The sequence below is a fragment of the Sapajus apella genome, unplaced genomic scaffold, assembly GCF_009761245.1.
Source record: "Sapajus apella isolate SASKATOON/1434 unplaced genomic scaffold, GSC_monkey_1.0 scaffold28, whole genome shotgun sequence".
Taxonomy (NCBI): domain Eukaryota; kingdom Metazoa; phylum Chordata; class Mammalia; order Primates; family Cebidae; genus Sapajus; species Sapajus apella.
The window spans coordinates 24,314,085-24,330,471 of record NW_022436968.1 but is presented as its reverse complement, the minus strand read 5'-3'; the positions used below and the strand labels follow the sequence as shown (position 1 = coordinate 24,330,471).

The following is a 16,387-nucleotide window of genomic DNA, read 5'->3' as shown; positions in this document are numbered from 1 at the left end:
AGGCAGGTGAAGTCCTTTTTATGTATTGAATCTCTTCTGCCTCTTCTTTTTTCTTTCTGCCCCCCTCTTCCACTTTAAAAGACTCTTGTGATTAAGTTGGGCCCATCCAGATAATCCAAGACAATCTGCCCATATCCACGACCTTTACCTTAATTACATCAATAAAGTAGAATATTTGCCATGTAAAGTAGCATATTAATAGGTTCTGAGGATTAGAATGTGGACATCTTTGAGGGAGCCATTATTCTGCCTTCTCTAATTGCATATGGGGTTAAGAGAGAATGTAGAATCCAGGTTTCTGACTTCAACAACCAGGTGGAATGTAGCTTTAAGAAAGGAAGATGTTTGGTTTTGAACATGTTGACCTTAAGTAGTCAGATGCACAAGCCAAAAAGTGGACAAGAAATCAAGTCGTATTAGGAAGCTGTCAACATATAGTAAGCCCTCAGTGAATGTATGGAATGGGAAAAAAATAGGGAGAAGAACAGGATTCTGGGATCAGTAATACTCTAGCTGCAACAGAGGGAGAAGCACTCACGAATGAAACAAAAGAATAACCTGCATGGTTTCTCTTCGCTGGTGGTCTTTCTGTGTTGTGAGAGAATTAGAATTTATATTGCCAGTACTAACAAAGTACCGCAAAGCCTTCAAATTCTTTTGGTTTTTATTATAGCCAGATAACAATCTTTCCCAAGATCTTGCTTTACTGAGCCACAGTAGGATGAACTCCAGGAAAGGCAGGACATCTATAAGATCAAATGAGCTTCTCTTAACCAACTTTCTGTGATGCCAGGCTTCAAAGATGTTTCCTTGTGTGGTGTTTATGTGAAGCCACAGAGGGTTGGTGGTGGCCTGGGTGAGTGGTGGCTTGTTGCCATTCTCCTCAGACCAACAACTAAACAGTGCCTCTTGTGCATATTTCCTGCTGAGAAAGAGACTGAAAACAGGAAGGTACATTGTTCTCAACACTAAAGTGGATATTCACCATCCATTTCTCATTGAACCCTTGCCAGGTCACTCTCTACTTGTGGAAGAGAGATACCCCTTCCCTGCTGCGCTGGCCAGTGTTGGCCTACTAGTGTTGTTTCAGTCAAATCTGTTCAGTCCGTCTACGAATGACTTAGTCATGGTGAACTGCTTTGGGAGTGAATTAAGTCTATTAGACAGTAGATTGTTTAAGCAGCTCTTCTCTGTGGGACTGACCTCAGTGAGGACAGAATGATCAGGAAACTCGAGAAGATCAAGGAAAGTGAAAATCCTGGAAAGGGTTGTAGAGATGATCTAGGATAACCTGCTCACTGAGAGATACAGCACTGAGGCTGCCCACAGAGGTGAGCTGGCCAGGCGTGTGGATGTAAAACCTCAGCCACAGGCAGTAAGAACAGCTCAGCCAAACTAGAATTGAAGCTGGAGTTATGTAGGGAAAGATGAAGGCATATACTGTTCAATGGGGTAAATGAGATAAAGAGACAGCCTCCTCCTTTGTCTCTGGTCCAGGAGAAAGGGAGAAAAAAAGAGGTAACCTCCAAAACAGCTGAAGGGCAACCTTTAACTGCTATTCTTTCTGAGTAATACACAGATAATTTACTAGTTTTTTAATTAGAAGATATGAGGGGTAACTAAATTCTTACACAGAACAGGTACACCATCTCCTTCCTCTAATCATTCTTCCCTCTCACCTTATTCTTCCTTCTTGCTCTCTCGTTAGACTGAAAAGATCATATATAGCCTAGTCCTAAATAATTGCTCCAGTGTTTTGGACTTCCTATGCTTTTTTACATCTCTGTGTCTTGGTACAGATTGTTTTCTAAGCCTCACTCTCCTCCTCTATTTTGAAAAATCCCATCTAGTTTTTAGGAGTCAGCTCAAGTTCATCTTCTTTATAAAGTCTTTCGGGACTCCCCAGATTGAGTAAGCGGCACCTTACTTATGCTACCCACATATCGTGCTTGTGCTTGATATCACTTATCAAATTATGTTCTAATCATATGATAGGAAAATACTTGGAAAGGTTATCTGCCTGAGGATTAGACTCAGCTGCATGTACCAGTGGCTTAAAAAAGATGGAAGTTTCTCTCTCTTATTAAAGAAGATTAGAGGGAAGCAGACCAGAGCTGGTCTGGCAGCTTTACAATGTCATCATGAATCCAGTTTTCTATCTATTTGCTTTGTCATTCCCAACTCATAGTTTTCATTTTCAAGTTCATCTGATGTCCATAATAGCTGCTCAAGCTCCAGTCATCATGCTCTAAAAAGCAAGAAGAAGGAAGAAGAAGAGTGGGTGGCATGTCTCCCCTTTTTGAAGGAGATTTTTCTGGAAATACAATACAATAATTCTATGTGTATATCATTGACTAGAACTCGGTCATATAACCACATCTAGCCATAAGGAACTCAAGAAATTGCAACCTTATTATGGCAGTATAATGTAAACGTAAAACTTGTACCATAAGAAATGGGAAGTAAAACTGAAGTAAAACTTGTAACATAAGAAATGGGAAGATAATTGATATTGAGGGGCAACTTGTGATCACATTATCTGATATATATTTATTTCTGGTAATTCTTGCTGCTTCCCATTCCTCTGCCTTTTGAATCTGAGCAATCCATGGCTTTAGGAAGCAGTCAGAATCCATGTAAAAATAAGGATCACCTATGATGGCTTTAAAATTTACAATCATAATTCAGGTGTGCAGAACTGTTACTTTCTTCATTTTCTGAACTTGAGTTGCCCACAAGCCCCTATTTCCATGTATTCCTAGAAAAAAAAATCTCATTAATTAAAGGTAATGTAGTCACTTCTGTTTTAAAATCCAATCTCTTTGGGGTATTCAATCAAACTCAGGGCTCTTCCCCTATCCCTCTCCTTTTTTTGCCCTCTCACCAGGATGTGGTCTGGTTACTTAAGGTTCTTTCTGCCATTCTCTCATTCTCTTGGACCTCCAATTATTAGGTAATTATTAAGTATGGTACACGTCTGTCTCCTTCTCTACCCAGCAACTTCAGGGAGTCTGGGACATTGTTTTGGCTGACTTTCTCTAGTGCTTATTGCAGAATTTGATACATAGGAAATAGTTAAAAACATGACTGATGAATTTATGAGTATACTTTAAATGTATCACATAATTAATTCAAATGGTACCATGATGATCTGAAAATCCTGTACAATTAAAAGTCTATTTCACTAAAGTCGTCAGCAGTGTGTTTATAGCTTTCTTATAGCGCTAATAATCCTCAGCTCTGTTATAGTAGTTTATGTGCTTGTGTCACCCCTCATCACAGCATCTGCTTCTGGAAAAATGTTCCTGATCTTTGTAGCTCTCACAGGTCCTGAGAAAGCCAGGGACATAGTAGGTCTTCAGTCAATGAAAATGAATGGCTACATGAATGGGGTTGGCACTTTATAATCTACCACTAAAAAATGACTCCCATATGAGAACAAACAGATTTTATTAGAGATATTTAGAATGATATCAATAAAAACAAACTGTTATTTTGCCTTTAACTGTTTATTTTTGCCTTAAAAAAAGAAACTCTTCTCTTTTTTTATGAAAAAAATTATTTTTTTTTTTTTTTTTTTTTTTTTTTTTTTTTTTTTTTTCAGAAATCCTCCACCTACTTTACTTCATCCAGAAAAATGGTGTGAAGAATTCAACCACTTCATTTCACAGTGAGTATTTCTTCATGAAAAACTGCATATCGAGCAAGGTCTTGAAGAGTAATTGGAGAAATCCAAGCAAGACCTTGAAAAGTGATTGGAATCTACTTGGCACTAGAAATTGTTATGCCATTAGCTCATTATGACACAGGATTTGTTTGAATAAATGATAGAATATGGCTTTGCAAGATGCAAAAAAGAAGGCATTTCATTTGACTCTTGGTTATAATAAGTCCTTCTTATCATATGGGTCACATTTATCTGAGAACCTACTTTGTCCTAGAGCAAATATTGACAACTTGGCATGTTTAATAGGAAGAGACATGTTTAATGTCTCTACAAAACATGTAAAAATCTGATGCCCACACTGGGACCAAAGAGAAGACAGAAGGTGGCAGTCACCAACAGAGTTTTTGCAGTGTGAAATTTGGGCTTGCTCTAGGACCTGCAGCGTGGGAACAAGGGTCCAGTTTCTAAGGTGATTGAGGGACAAAGTAGAATCTCAGGCCTGGGGTACCAAGGTAAGGTATCTCAGCCAAGGCTCAAGGTATGAGGAACAAGACGAAAGCCAAGCTGATGGTGTGACATACCTGGTAGGAGCTATGTCACCAGGCAAGATTTCCTGGGATTAAGACAAGAGCAGAATCAGCTGTGAAACCAACAGTGGCTCAGTGCTGGGGTCATGGGTGTTTGACCTCACTCCTGGCAGAGGACCACACGGGTCCAAAATCTGAGAAAGCTACTCAGAATACTGGCGTACGAGCTAGGGGCCTGGTGAATTGTGGGGACAGGAATCTGGACCAGGCATTCCCAACCATACCAAGGCACAGGAGCTTGGAAGACGTACTGTGGGATCTAGTATATCAAATAAGGTGTTCAGAGATCATGGGAGGAGAAAAGAAGTGACCAAAATAGCTGACAAATAAGAAGTGGGGAAGGGTCAACACAAATTTTTCTGACTTATGCCTCTGTGCAGACTTAGCTTCCACAAAGAAGCCAGGCAATAAAGCAAAATGGGTCTTTGATCATCTTCCTTAATAAATCACAATACAGATCAACAATCTCTTATGCATAATTCCAAAATCCAAAGAGCTCTGAAAGATCAAAGTTCTTTTGTAGTTGAGTCATTTAACAGCAAAACCTAACCTTATGTGAACCAATTTGGTGGTAACACATGACCTTAACTGTGAGGCTATTTATAGTTGTTATTTATCTTACTTAACGTGAATATTCATGTGTTTAGAGACAGATATATTTGTTTGATTATAGTGTGCTGCCCCAGATCCTGCTGGGACTGTTACATAATGTACAGTAAATGTTCCGGTTAACCTTTCTAAAATTCGATAAAATTCTGAATTCCAAAATACATTTGGCTCCAGGGGGGTTATATAAACAGCTATGAACCTGTATTTCACTTTCATTTTCATTTCTAATGTAGTATAGTTCAGGGCACCTGAATTTGTTTGCCTGTCCCATCCCTCCTGGACTTTTGCCATGCTCCTCAGGAAACGGGAGTGGAAAAGAACTCAAAGAACCCTACTAAGAAAGACTCTGTTGGAACGTGACCATGAAGTTGAAGGCCGGGGTGGAGGGTATCTCATTGCCCCTTCAGCCCCACGTTGACATTTTTCCCTGGCTGCAGAATGCACTAGGAGCAGCCACAAGTCAAAGGTGATGGTGTCAGGCCATGTTGAGAGGAAAAACAGATACTTGCAGCAGGATAGATACTCACATAAGAGCAGTGGAAAAGCCACTTTCCGACGTTTAGGACCCAAAAGAGTAGGTAGAGAGAACTAAAGAGCTGAAGACATGCTGGTAGCTTGGGACCACATTTCATACCACCCCAAGGAAAGAAATCTGGGAGCTAAGGTTTCAATGATTTTGCTGGTAAAGGCTGAATCCAAAGATTTTTCCTTTTCATTTCATTGCTGCACACAGACACCCTTGATTGACCTTGTCTAAGCCGTTGTCCTAGAAAAATCCATTACATATTCACTAATGCACCTTCCCATACCAAACTCTCCTGATGCCTCCAAAAATGTGATCTGACTCACAAAACTTTGGCTTATGTATACTTTTTCAAGAGTATGTTGGTAATCATAAACTAAGCACAGTATTCCTTGGATGGATTTGAGAATAAAGGTGTGTAATTGATGACAGGGATTGGACTTTTAGGTTTTACCCAATGTAGTTGACCCTTAAACAATGCGGGAGTTAGGGGTGCTGACCACCCCCCACTGTGTGAAGTCAGAAATTGCCTATGTCTTTTGACTCCCCAGAACCTTAACTACTGATAGCTCACTGTTGATTGGAAGCCTCGCCAATAACATAAACTGCTGATTAACATGTATTTTATGTGTTAGATGTATTATATACTGTATTCTTACAATAAAGTAAGCTAAAGAAAAGAAAACATTATTAGGAAAATCATAAGGAAGAGAAATGAGTTTACTGTTCATTACTTGGGAGTGGATCATCATGAAAGTCTTCAGCCTCATCTTTTTCACATTGAACAGGCTGAGGAGGAGGAAGAAGAGGAGGGGTTGGTTTTGCTGTCTCAGGGTTAGCAGAGGTGGAAGAAAATCCACATATAAGTGCGTCCATGCAGTTCAAATCCATGTTGTTCAAGGGTCAGCTATGCGGAAATTCCTCCCTAACATTAACAGTTCCTTATGGCAAATCCTCTTATATGCCAATTCAATTCTGCTGTGTTTTTCCCAATTCTGAGAATTTCACATGCACTCAGATTCTGAGTTGCTTTAGACTTAAAAAGGTCTTGAATGCAAGAATGGAGGGCTAAACACAGAAAACAATGCCTTTGACTATGCATGCTATCAGGAGCAAAGCATAAAGCATCCTGTTGAAATTGCAGGGGAGGGAAAGTCGGGAAAGTTTCTAATGAATCAGGAAGGCAATTAGAAATTAAGTGACTGTGTGCTTTATTACTAGTTTAAGATGGAAATATGTCATCAGTCTTCTTTTTGTTTAATGAGTTGTCCTTACAGTTTTTTTTTAATGAAAGTGTTTATATAATAGGTGTTCATAGATTCTTTATTGACCTCAGCCCTCCAGTCCTGTTTTCCCATAACATCTTAAGTTCTTCAACCATAAATTATTCTGCAATATTTTGGGAGCATTTCTCAAAATTGGGGAACTGATTATTATATATCTTTAAAAAGAAGCTTACCCATTATTCCCAAATAATACCTTTTTTTTTTTTTTTTTTTTTTTGAGACAGTCTTACTCTGTCACCTGGGCTGGAGTGCAGTGGCGTGATCTTGGCTCACCGCAACCTCCGCCTCCTGGGTTCAATTAATTCTCCTCCCTCAGCCTCCCGAGTAGCTGGGATCACAGGCGCCCACCACTATGCCCAGCTAATTTATTTTTTATTTTTTATTTTTAGTAGAAACAGGGTTTCACCATGTTGGCCAGGCTGGTCTCGAGCTCCTGACCTCCTGATCCACCCACCTTGGCCTCCCAAAGTGCTGGGGGATTACAGGCGTGAGCCACTGCATCTGGCCAGTATTTTTTTTTGTTTTTTTTTTTTTTTTTAGTGGAGACAGAGTTTCACTGTGTTGTCCAGGCTGGAGTGTAGTGGTGTGATCTTGGGTCACTGCAAACTCAGCCTCTTGGGATCAAGCGATTCTTGTGCTGCAGCTTCCCAGATAGCTGGAATTACAGGTGTGTGCCACCAGGACTAGCTAGTTTTTGTATTTTTAGTAGAGATGGGGTTTTGCCATGTTGGATAGGTTGGTCTTGAATTCCTGAACTCAAGTGATCTGCCCGCCTCAGCCTCCCAAAGTGCTGGGATTATAGGCGTGAGCCACTGCACCCAGCCCCACATAATATCCTTTCATTCTGTAGGGGAGACTGCTGACACTAGGCTGCCATTACTCGGCCAATCAAATGTAGTTTGTAGAGATTTGTATTTATTCAAATCTCTAATTCAATATAAACAGTTATACTCACTGGGTTTGAAACATCTTTTTAAAGAGAGAGCCTTAGTTTGTTTTTATACTAGGAGGCAAGAGAAAGAAAGACAGAGGATTAAGACCTTCAGATTATAAGCTTTTCATTATTGGAGGGACTGGGCTGGAGAAGATGATTATCTGGTAATTTTAGGAAAAGTTTTTTTTAACCTGAATTATACAGATAATTCTTCAGGTCCCTTTCCAGAGCAAGCCACAGTAAATGTTTCTCTCAAAAGAATAAACAGGACTAAAAGTTCCTTAACAGTTTTAAAACCTTTAATACTTTGTCCTCATGTGACTGCTGAGCCATAATAGAAACGGTTCAATACTCTAGGTCTTTCTTAGTCCACGCTGTTCACTACCCGCCAGAAGGCTTCTTACGGACTGCTGCAGGGATCTGCACAAGCTGGTCTGGCTGCAGTCTAGTGATTATAGCTGTGTAGATGGGACAGGTGTGTGTGTTTGTGCAGGTGCATATGTGTGTAGGAGGGTTGGGGGTAGGAAAGCTGGAGCACTGGGTTGTGGCTTAGTGTTTTTCAGATTTACTTCCAGTCTCCTTAATTTGGAGGTAGTAGGAGAGATTTTTTGAAACATCTAAAAGTCTAAAATACTATTAGTAAACCTGTTTTGGGTTTTTTTAAAAGAAGCATCAGCTTGTTTGGTTCTGAACCTCTGGTTGTTTGTGATAATTGACCCATTTATATATATTAGTTATGCATTTGTCAAAGCATGATTCCTGAAAGCTTAGTTATGATAAATTAAATGCAATGCTCACATAAATTCTCCACTGCTTTTTATCCATATGCTAGGACCCTGCCCGATGTGTTTTGTCACCTCTATAATGTGTGGTTGGCGTTGTAGCGATTTCATTATCAGCCCTTTCCCCTATGACTAAAGCTATTTGCATAATAAGTTTATCTGGTTCAAGTGCCAGCCACACTTCTGCTTTGTCAGGAGGCTCCATTCAGAAGTAGCCTTTTGATAAGATAAAAAATAATTTTCATTTTGTCAACTTCACCTTGGTCCTAATGGATGTCATTTTTCTTTTTAAGTTGAAACTAATTTCAGGTCTTTGGAATAAACTACAAAAATACTTTCCATGTCATTGGCCAGAAGGTATTTGTGAGCTATGCTTTCTCATTTTGCCTCTAAAACTATAGGGGGCTTTATTAGGAATTAAATTTAGGACCTCATCATCAATGGCTCTTTGGGACAATCAAGATAGATTTCTTTTGGTCAAGGGCAATTCCACCAGCAGCATCACGGCTGCTCAGCTTTGGATTTAATGATGACTTGAACTAGGTGGTCACCTGCACATGAACTGTTCTTTCTTGGGGTGGCTGGCTTGGGTGGTACAGGGGAGAAAAAATAGTATCTTTTCCTCACCTATTTCGAGGTTAATGGCTGACACTTCTGTAACAAAAGACAGAATAACAAGAGAAAAGTGGAACAAATTTATTTAATATAAGTTTTATGTGACACAGGAGCTTTCCGAAATAAAGACTCAAAAACCGAGTGAAAACTACTTTTGTGGTTAGGTTGAGTGAATAATGGACAGTTGTATAGATGTATAGTAGGATCTAATGGTAATAAACTGGGGGAAACTTAGCAAGTCCTTAGATTCTTCTCAGCCTCTCTGTGTAACATTTCTTCCTGCTGGTTATAGGGCAGGTCACCTGTCATATGAGGGTCTTCGAGAGAGGGGGTAGGAGAAGGTCAGAAAGACCTTTCTGTTTTTGTGAGTTTTTTTTTTTTTTTAGATGGAGTCTTGCTCTGTCACTCAGTTAAAGTGCAATGGCACAATCTCAGCTCACTGCAACCTCTGCTGCCCAGGTTCAAGCGGTTCTCCTGCCTTAGCCTCCTGAGTAGCTGGAACTACAGGCACATGCCACCATGCCCAACTAACTTTTTGTATTTTAGTAGAGACGGGGTTTCACCATGTTGGCCAGGATGGCCTCAATCTCCTGACCTCGCGATATACCTGCCTCGGCCTCCCAACATGCTGGGATTGCAGGCGTGAGCCACTGCACCTGGCCCTGTGGTTTTCTTAATTGTCTTCTGCTTAAAATACTCAAGTATGCTGAGGGGCCATATTTTGGGGTAGCATTTCCTCCACTGCATCAGCATCTAGCATACTGATTTGCCTATTTCTCATTTCCCAGTGTGAGCATTGTGGCCGAGCCCTGCCATTTAGTTATGAAATGTTGAAACAGCCTTTCTTATCCCTCTAAATGACATTCAAATGGGTATAAGCACTGGCATTGAATGTTAACAAGATCAGATCACTCTGAACCATAGAACTACTAAGACTAATGGGCATTTGCATATGTTTATTTTTTTTAAATGGAACCTCAGATCTGGAATATTTGCTTTCACTGTAGGCCTGAATGCTGATAAAGCTCACCATGTTGGGGTGGTTGTTTTCTTGACATTGATTGTATTTCCCTGAAGGCAACAATTCTCAGCTCTTTGCCTTTCTCCATTTTGTGTTTCAAGGCTGCTTAATTCCACATGGCTTTATAATGTCAATGAACAACACACTTGCAATGATAAATATCTTAACTCAGTGATTAAGTTCCACAGATATTCTTGGCAATTTAAGTCTTGTCAGATTCTCAGGAGGCCATGCAAAGGGTTAATACTTCCTGGAGTAGAAAGATACAATAACCTCTATTTACATTACTTCACAAATTCATAATTTTAATTAAAATGAGCAGTGGCATCTCTAGTGACAGACTCTCCATTTTAGATTTATTTAGCCAATGATTAGCTATTATGATTTCTTGAATTAATTAGCATCTCTTGAGCTACAGGGAATTAGTGAATTAATAAAAACTCACGGAAAAGCTCAAAATTAAAAATTAAGTTAACCACCCCCCCCCAAATTATCCACTCCTCACCTAACGTATATTGATCAATATACTTATAAATGCAACTCAAATTCTTTCTCATTTTGAAATATTGGGATTTTGTTTTACAGGAGAAGAACAAATAAAGCTATGTGTGAATTTCAAGGTTATATTTCCCTGAAGAGCATCTAATTTAGATTACCTAATAGAACATCTAAGGAAACCAAGGGCCTGATTTGATCTCACTTATATCCCACTTATAAAGTCAGCTGATAAAATCTGATTTTCTCATAGTGCAAACCAGGAAGCTGCTCACTGTGACTTGAAGTTTGAAACATGCTGCCATGTATACCTGGAATATACTAGAAATATATCCTATCTTCTTAGGAACAATGGCAATGTGAGAGACATGAAGGTTTAGCCTCATACAAAATAAGAAAAAGGCATTGTAATGTCGGTAATCTAGACTGTTGTCAGCATATCCTGTTTATTCCTTGTCCGATGCAGGGTTTAGATCTTGTGAGAAACCAGATCTGTAGCACGTCATAGATTTTACATGAGTGCTTGTGGCACATGATGTTAGCAGACTATTGTAGCTGCTGTGGATTCATTTAAATGATGTCTGTACCGTTTTCTCCATACTGGCTTTTCTTTCTTCTTAAAAAAAAAATTATCCTTGATTTTCATACTGTAAATCAAAGAGTCTGTAATTGAGATAATAGAAAGTGAGGGTAAGTGCTGCCTTCTGTATGTGCTCGTGCCTGGAGGTGGTTGCTCACACATTCGCCTGTCCCCAGAGTGCCACCTGGATCATCACCAAGAAGAGGCAGCTGTGGAAGAGCAGTGCTATAGCATGTGCATCCAGCTGTGTCACTCACTGGCTATGTAATCTTGGAAACCTCTCTGATTGCTGGTCCTCAGTTGTCAAATTGGGGCTGAGAGTAGTATCGCTGTGAGGATTAAATTACATAATGTATATGTAGCACTTGACAATAATAATAATTAACATATGTAACTTCTATGCTAGGCATTGTTCTCTACGTGTTGTATGATTCACTAATCCTCATAATTCTATGAAGTAGTTCTAATATTATCCTTATTTTATAGAAATTAAGGTAAATAGAGGCCAAGGGTCCTAAGACTACAGCTAGTAAGTGGGAGAGCTGGGATTTGAACACCAGAAAACTTGTTCCAGAGTTCATGCTCAACCAGCAGTAGAGACTGTTTTTATTGCCCTTTGCATTTGGTCTGTGCTGCTATTCTGAAACTGTGTTTTAAAAGTGACAGTGACTTTTTCTTCCTTGACACCAATGTACTGTTTCAATCTGTTGTCCACTGTCTTTTTATTTAGACTTCAGCTCACTTCTACAGTTCGGGCCTCTAACACACACACACACACACACACACACACACACACACACACACACACACTCACACACTCACTCATCCACCTTTTCTTGGTGGCAACACCTCCCTCAACCTAAGAGAATTGGCTGCAACAGGAGTCAAGACAGAATCAAACCAGATGTGGTGGCTTACACCTGTAACCCTAGCACTTTGAGGGGTGGACGTGGGAGGATCAATTGAGACCAGGAGTTCGGGCCTGGGTAATAAAGTGAGACCCTGTCTCTACAAAATATTTAAAAATTAGCCAGGCGTGGTGGTGTGTGCCTATATAGTCCCAGCTGCGAAGAAGGCTGAGGCAGGAGGATCCCTTGAACACAGGAGTTTGAGGTTATAGTGAGCTAATTGTGCCATTGCACATTAGCCTGAATGATGGAGAGAGACCCTGTTTCAAAAAAAAAAAAAAAACACCACAAATGAATGATGCAGACTCACCCTCACTTCTTTGCTCTGCAGACAGCCCTACTTTTCCCCACCTTCTCCTAGTTGAGCATCTCTCTGGGCTGTCAGCCAGCCACAGGCTTCTACTTGGAGAAGGAACAGTGGGAAGGAAAATGGGTGCCTGGACCCTGAGAGGCAGAATCCACAGTGCTTGGTAACTAACTATGGGAGGAGACAGGTACTACAGAAAGGGAACAGTTAAACATGACTCCAGTGTTTTTAGCATGGAAATAGGGTGTTTGCAAAAATATATGTTGGAGAGATTAAGGGCATAGGATCTAAAGTCAAATTGTATTCTAGCACTGCCAATTAGATTTTTGGCCTTGAACAAGTCACTTAGCTTTTCTGAGCCTCAATTTCCTCATCTGCAAAAAGAGAATAATAATACTTCTATAATAATAACTAGTTGGGATTAAGATCAACTCTGTATGTGATAGAAAACCCAAAAAACAGTGGCTTTGAAGAGTTAGGCTTTTCTTTTTTTCTCTCATGAAATCAGCTGGGAGTGAGGCCACATATGTACTGCGAGTATGGCAGGGCCACAGGGTAGCCACCTGCTCCTGTCCTCAAGCTGCCCCACTAAATATGATTTCCATTCCCATGGAACTTCATGGGCCAAGATGGCTGCTGGACCTCTGACATTCATATATTTATTTTAATAAGAGGGAAAGAGAGAAAAATGCAAGTCTCCTTACTTTAAGACTCTGGCAGTTTCACACAACATATCATTAGCTACAACTTTATCACATGGCCACACCTAGCTGCAAAGGAAGCTAAGAAATACAGTCCTCTGACTGGGAAGTGTGGACCCAACTTGCTGCTGGGGTTCTATCCTTAAATAAAAGGGGGAGGGTATGGACAGATAGCAGTCTGAAGCATGCTACTTTACAGGGTGACTGAGAGAGTTAAGTGAGATACAGAGTGAAAGCTCAGCAAATACTAATGACGAGTACAGTATTATCCAAGGGATGAATCACAACAGAAGAGAATCTTGAGGAGTAGCCATCAGGATTCTTCCGAACCCCAGGGCTGATCTGTGGCCTGGGGATGGAGATGAGGAAAGGAAGGACAAGGTGGGAGCAGTAGTGTGGCCATGTTGACACCTTACCGGGTCTTCTCCTAAGAGCTGTGATGTCTTCCTGGTTCAGTGCAAAGCTCCCAGCTTCCTGCCTGCTCTTCCATTCTCTGCCGCTACCGCTGTGGCTCTGGTGCAGAAGGAAATCTGGTTCTGGGTCAGTAAGAATTTTAGTTAAAAATGGAAATGCAGGGTCATGTCACCAGTACTACATTCTTTCAGCCCAGTGATGATTTCTGGCAGGGATAAAAATAGCAGACATAGCCCTTTGGCACTAATGAAGAATGGGGTATGTGTGTGGGTGTGTTTAAATGACTTAAAAATTATGACAGAAAATTTAGATATACTAAGTCATCATAGATTCTCTTGGTCTTATGTGCTTTTGTGTGTGTGTGTGGCTTCCATTGCCTTCTTAGTATTTTAATTCAGAACTTCTTAGGGTCATCAAATGCATAATACTGAGCTGTCATACAAGGTTAGTGAATGGAAGAGGAAATCTCATAATAGATTTTTAGTATGAAGAGCTATTTAATGATTTTTTTGAAAGAATAATTTTATTTAAAAGGCCATATTTTGGTGAATAATGAGAATTTTTGCCTTTGAAAGAGGCCCAAAGCTTGAACCCTTATGCTCAAGCAATGCTTCACACACGGGTACAGAACGCCTGGCTTCAATCCCCCATGTCATGGGTGGAATTGTGTCCCCTCAAAATTCATATGTGGATGTTTTAATCGTCAGTATCGTGAATGGGGCTATTACAGATATAATTAGTTAAGATGAGGTCATACTGGAGTGGGATGGGCCCCAATCTAGTATGACTGGTGTATTTTAGAAAGGGGCAATGTGTATACAGACACACAGAGAACATCATTTGAAGACTGGAGTTATGCTGTCTTAGGTCAAGAACTACCAGAAGCTAGGAGACAGACCTGGAACAGATCCTTCCCTAGTACTTCCAGAGGGAGAATAGCCCTGCCAACATCTCCATCTTGGAATTCCTCCCTCAGAGTGGAGACAACAAATGTCTGTTGTTTAGGTCACTGGGTTTGTGATACTTTACTGTAGCAGCCCTAGGAAATTAATACACTCCATGACGGGGTAGTGCAGGACCTTAAGGCATTTGACCTTTCAAGTCTTTGTTTCCTAACCTGTGGGTCAGTAATATTCATCCATCTACCAGTGAGGATCAAGTGTACCTTTGAATATTGTAGAGAAAGCTTGTCCAATCCTCAGCCCACAAGCCTCATGTGACCCAGGATGGCTTTGAATGTGACCCAACACAAATTTGTAAACTTTCTTAAGACATTATGAGATTTTTTTTCCGGACTTTTTTAAAAGCTCATTAGCTATTGTTAGTATTAGTGTATTTTATGTGTGGCCCAAGACAATTCTTCCAGTGTGGTTCAGGGAAGGCAAAAGATTGGACACCCTGTTGTAGAGCAGCACTACGATGTCAAGTATTAATGTGACACCATAAAATCAGAGTGTATTTTCTTCCCTCCCTACCTTCCTTTTTTCTCTCTTTCATTTTGTTTTTTATTTAAATCTGTATCATAAGGCTTTATGTTAGATTCCTCCTCCTGAACCAACCGCACAGTAGTAAAAGTGGGGAATTTCTGTAATCGTCAGTGATTTGCTGGCCTTTATAGAGGACTTCAGGAACTAAATATATACTTTAAGATTTCTTGGTTAACAAGTACCTCTCCCTGAGGAACAGATTGTCATAGAATGAGATGGACGATTAGTGTCAACTTGCATCCTATCACTTCCTGGATTCTGACAGAAGGATTCTGACACTGCATCGAGGATAGAGCATCATGATCACTTAGTGATATTTGCTGTGGGTCTAAACAGGAGTAATTGTAGCTCATGCCTTTGTGGACCTACAGTTGACATTTCTTTTTAATTATGACCAAGTTCTTTGTTATGTGAAAATAACATACAGGACCTTAAGGTATTTGATCTTTCAAGTCTTTGTCTCCCAACCTGTGGGATAGTAATAAAAAATTCACTTAACCAAAGAAAGCTAATTGGCATACATTCAACTAAGTCAGCGGTAGCCTAAAAATACCTGAGTGCTAAAATAAAAGTAGTTGAATAAATTTGGAGTTGTCTGTGCAAGGAGTACAGATAATAATATTAACAGTAAGACTTATTTAAAGCTTACTGTCAAATGTTGTGCATCTGACATGGTGAAATGTACTTAACTTGTGTGATTTCAATGAATCTTCACTGCTGCCATATGAAGTAAGTTACTACTCAGATGAGAAGCTGAGCCTCTTATAAATCAAGGGATGGGGGGCTGGGTTTGGTGGCTCATACCTGTAATCCCAGCACTTTGGGAGGCTGAGGCAAGTGGATCACTTGAGCTCAGGAGTTCAAGACCAGCCTGGCCAACATGGTGAAACCTCATCTCTACCAAAAATACAAAACTTAGCCAGGTGTGATGGTGTGCACCTGCAATTCTAGCTACTTGGGAGGCTGAGGAACGAGAATCACTTGAACCCAGGCAGTGGAGTTGCAGTGAGCCAAAATCCACCACTGCACACCAGCCTGGGTGATGGAGTGAGACCCTGTCTCAAAAAAAAGAAAAGAAAAAAGAAATCAAGTGATGGGCTTTAGCCTCACAGCTGGCAAAGCTGTCATTTAACACCAGGTCTGTAACATATTCCAGTATCTGCTCCAATGCTCATGATGCTAGAGTGTGCATGGGTGAATATATGTGTTTAATTGAGGTGAAATTCACATGCAGTATTAACAAGTGAACAATTCTGTGGTATTTAGTATTTCATAATGTTGTGCAACCACACTTTGATCTACTTCCAGAATGTTTTCATCATGCCACAAAGAAACCCCGTATCCATTAAACAGTCTACTCCTCGTTTCCTTCTCCCCTTTAGCCCCTGACAAGTAGCAATCTGCTTTCTGTCTTTATAGATTTGCCTATTTTGGATATTTCATATAAATGGCATCATACAATAGGTGACTC

At 40.2% G+C, this 16,387-nt stretch overlaps 1 protein-coding gene across 2 annotated transcripts in view; it reads left to right on the top strand.

Annotated features, from left to right (window-relative positions):
* The window catches only part of MYO3B (myosin IIIB), a 499,023-nt gene that overhangs the window by 187,308 nt on the left and 295,328 nt on the right, over window positions 1–16,387 (top strand). For both annotated transcript variants that reach the window (XM_032293013.1, XM_032293014.1), the window contains exon 8: window positions 3,605–3,670. In XM_032293013.1, coding sequence (XP_032148904.1) covers window positions 3,605–3,670 — 66 coding nt within the window. The remainder of the gene's footprint in view (window positions 1–3,604; window positions 3,671–16,387) is intronic.